Here is a 2,981-nt window from a genome sequence, read left to right on the forward strand (position 1 = left end):
CTGGTGGTCCCCCGCTTCCACCCCTAATCGGAGATGGCGGTGCTGCGGGAAGCAGAGGAGCGAAGGCAGGGATGTGGCATCAGCAGGATACGTCTTTATTTCAGTGGCTCATGGCCCATAGAGTCATGGAAATCATGGTTAGGGTTAGAAAGGACCTTAGGATCATACAGTTCCACCCCCCCTCCACTAGACCCCATCTCCCCCTAGCCCATGTCACCCAAGGCTCTCTCCAACCTGGCCTTGAACACTGCCAGGGATAGAGCATTCATCACTTCCTTGGGCAACCTGCTCCGTGATGTGGAGAATCTCCCCCTTCCCCACCCCACAAGCCCTTGGTCCGGAGGTGACAGGGCTGCTCAGCTGTCCCATGCATGGACACCGGTGCGGCATGGTGCCAATGGCCCCGACTCAGAGGCGGGTGGTGAATCGCTGGCCCCTGCATGGGTGAGGACACGGTTGCGGGCACCAAAGAAGATCCTGTGGCTCCTGGGGGTGTAGGGCCCCTGGTGGCGACGGTGATGGCAGTGGGGTGAACAGATGGGGGCTCTGAAGGCCTCCTGGAAGCCCCGTCGGAAATTCTCATTGAAGTAGCCATAGATGATGGGGTTGGCGCTGCTGTTGAAGAAGGCCAGCCAGTGGGCGAAGGGGAAGACATAGACGGTGACCAGGCGGAGCTGGCCCTCGCTTAGCTGGCCATAGTCCGTCAGCAGCATCAGCGTCCAGAGGGGCAGCCAGGAGAGGGTGAAGAAGAGGGCAACAATGATTAGCATGTTGATGACCTTGGCCTTCCGCCGGGAGACCTTCCTCCCCTCTGGCTCCTCTTGGCCATGGGCAGGTGCCACCGACTTGAAGAGCTTGAAGGCAATGCGGGCATACATGACGACGATAAGGGCAAGTGGGGCCACGTAGATGTGGGAGAAGAGGACAGTGGTATAGATCCTTCTCATCCCTGTCTCAGGCCAGGCCTCCCAACAGGAGTAGAGGGGGTAAGAATTATTGTAGGTGTCCACCATGAAGTGGTGCTCCTCCCTGGTGACAGTCAGGGTAATGGCAGCGGGGCACATGATGAGCAGGGCCAGCACCCAGATGATGGCAATTGTCACCAGGGCTTTCCTCAGCGTCAGCTTCTGCCGGAAGGGGTGGACGATGCAGCGAAACCTGTGTGAGGGCAGGCAGTGGTGGCTTTGGGCACCCGGTGGGATATCTCTGAGGAAGGAGGGTAGCCAGGACCCGGGGGTGGGAGGGGACGTTAAGGTGGGTTGCTCTTTACATATGGCTTTTGGTGACAGAGATAGGTTGGGATCTCTCCAGATTTGGTGTTTTCAGCCCAAAGCGGGGAAGGACACCTTGCTGGGCTGCCCCATGGATAACTTTGTGATCCTCCTGAAGATCTGGGACATGCTCCTGGTGTGCCCAGGAGCTTTCCTGTGACGGAAGCCATATGGGATACCAGAACACTCAGGGTGTGGCTAGGACCGCATGACCCACATGTTCATGCCAACATACCTCTCCACAGCGATGGCCACCAGCGTGAAAACAGAGGCAGAGACGGACATGCCCTGCACCAGGCCACTCATTTTGCACATGGTGTTGTCAAAGGGCCAGCCTGTGAAGGGACACCATGGAGGTTGTAGGTACCTTTGGCTTGGACAATTGCATCACCAGTTCCCTCCAGATGTCCCCATCTACTGTGTTGTAGCTGGGGGATGCTGAATCCTGCTTCTGAGGAGGGGCTGCATTTTGGCTCTTACAGAGATGGCCTTTAGCAACAGATGCTTGGAGAAAACCCCCAAAATGGGTAAAAAAGATGCATGTTACACTTCTTAGAAGCTCAAGAAACATGGTGGTTGTAATTTCTCTTACCCTTACGTAGGGCTTGAGGTGTTTTCATGGGAACTGACCTTGTGATCCTTAATCAGAAGGGTTTTTGTCTTGTTTCTTGAACCCAATACTAAGGTTTTGGCAATAAATAAATCATGCCCCGTAATAAATAAATACAGACTCTGCCCTGCGCCCCAGCTACCACTGTGATTGAACTCCACCAACTGTGCCACTGTCACCTTTTATCTTTGGAAAGGTCAATGGGCAGAGCTGAGCCAGCACAGCAGAAAATCGATGCAAGAAGAGGGTTTTTTTTCAGGGTTGCTTGATAGAGAGTGGCTGAACTTTAAATGAATATGTAAATGTGGCATTAAGGTCACTTATTTTGCCAAAAAGGTCCAAAACCTCAAATAAAAAGGTTTTCCCTCCCTCTAAAATAGTAGCTGTAAATGAAAATATACCTTTCATCTGAAATGGTTCAGTGGCCACCACCTGCTTTCCTCATCTCCAGCAAAAATATCACCCACAGGGTGGCCCCATGTGCAGGGGGCAGAAGGTGGGTGATGTTCGCCACCATTTTCTCTCCCCCTGCTTTTGTCTCACCTTCCACTACTCACCCGTGATGAGGTTGTCCACCAAGGTGGTGGGCATGCAGAAAATGCCCACCAGCAGGTCACTGATGGCTAAATTGAGTATGAACATGTTGGTGACCGTCCGCATCTGGCGGTTCTTCACCACGATGAAGCACACCAGGATGTTGCCGATCACGCACATGAGGAAGATGAAGGTATAGGCCAGGATGAACATAGCAGCCACGGGGGAGGAATGCTGGTAGTATGCCAAGAAGGTGTAGTTCTCCCTCGGGAGGTCACTCTCTCTTGTGGTAGAGTTGGGCCAGCTGCCATTGGAAGGGCCTGGGGGAAGGAAGGTAGGAAAGCAAAGCTGGGAGAGGATAAAGCGATTATGCTTTATCCCATGGAGGTGGGTTTCCGTATTTGCACCAGTGCGCAGCCTGGCTGGGATGTGTCTCACTGGCATCATCTCAGTGGCCCAAGAAGTCTCCTCCTCCTTGGGTTACACAGCCCAAGGTATTGCAGCACCTCCTCTGAAGTATTATTTTATATCATTATTATTTTAAATCATTATTTTAATGAAGAATT

General features: G+C 53.0%; 1 protein-coding gene across 1 annotated transcript; it reads right to left on the reverse strand.

Moving 5' to 3' along the window:
* Nucleotides 1-356: 356 nt before the first annotated feature.
* Nucleotides 357-2,727, reverse strand: NPFFR1 (neuropeptide FF receptor 1). The gene is made up of 3 exons (XM_010018343.1): nucleotides 2,439-2,727; nucleotides 1,507-1,606; nucleotides 357-1,158 (listed from the first exon to the last, which is right to left on the reverse strand). The coding sequence occupies exons 1-3, from the start codon at nucleotides 2,626-2,628 to the stop codon at nucleotides 357-359; spliced, it is 1,092 nt and encodes a 363-aa protein (XP_010016645.1). The 5' UTR covers nucleotides 2,629-2,727.
* Nucleotides 2,728-2,981: the final 254 nt, after the last annotated feature.

Source organism: Nestor notabilis, unplaced genomic scaffold, assembly GCF_000696875.1.
Source record: "Nestor notabilis isolate BGI_N333 unplaced genomic scaffold, ASM69687v1 scaffold27237, whole genome shotgun sequence".
NCBI lineage: Eukaryota > Metazoa > Chordata > Aves > Psittaciformes > Psittacidae > Nestor > Nestor notabilis.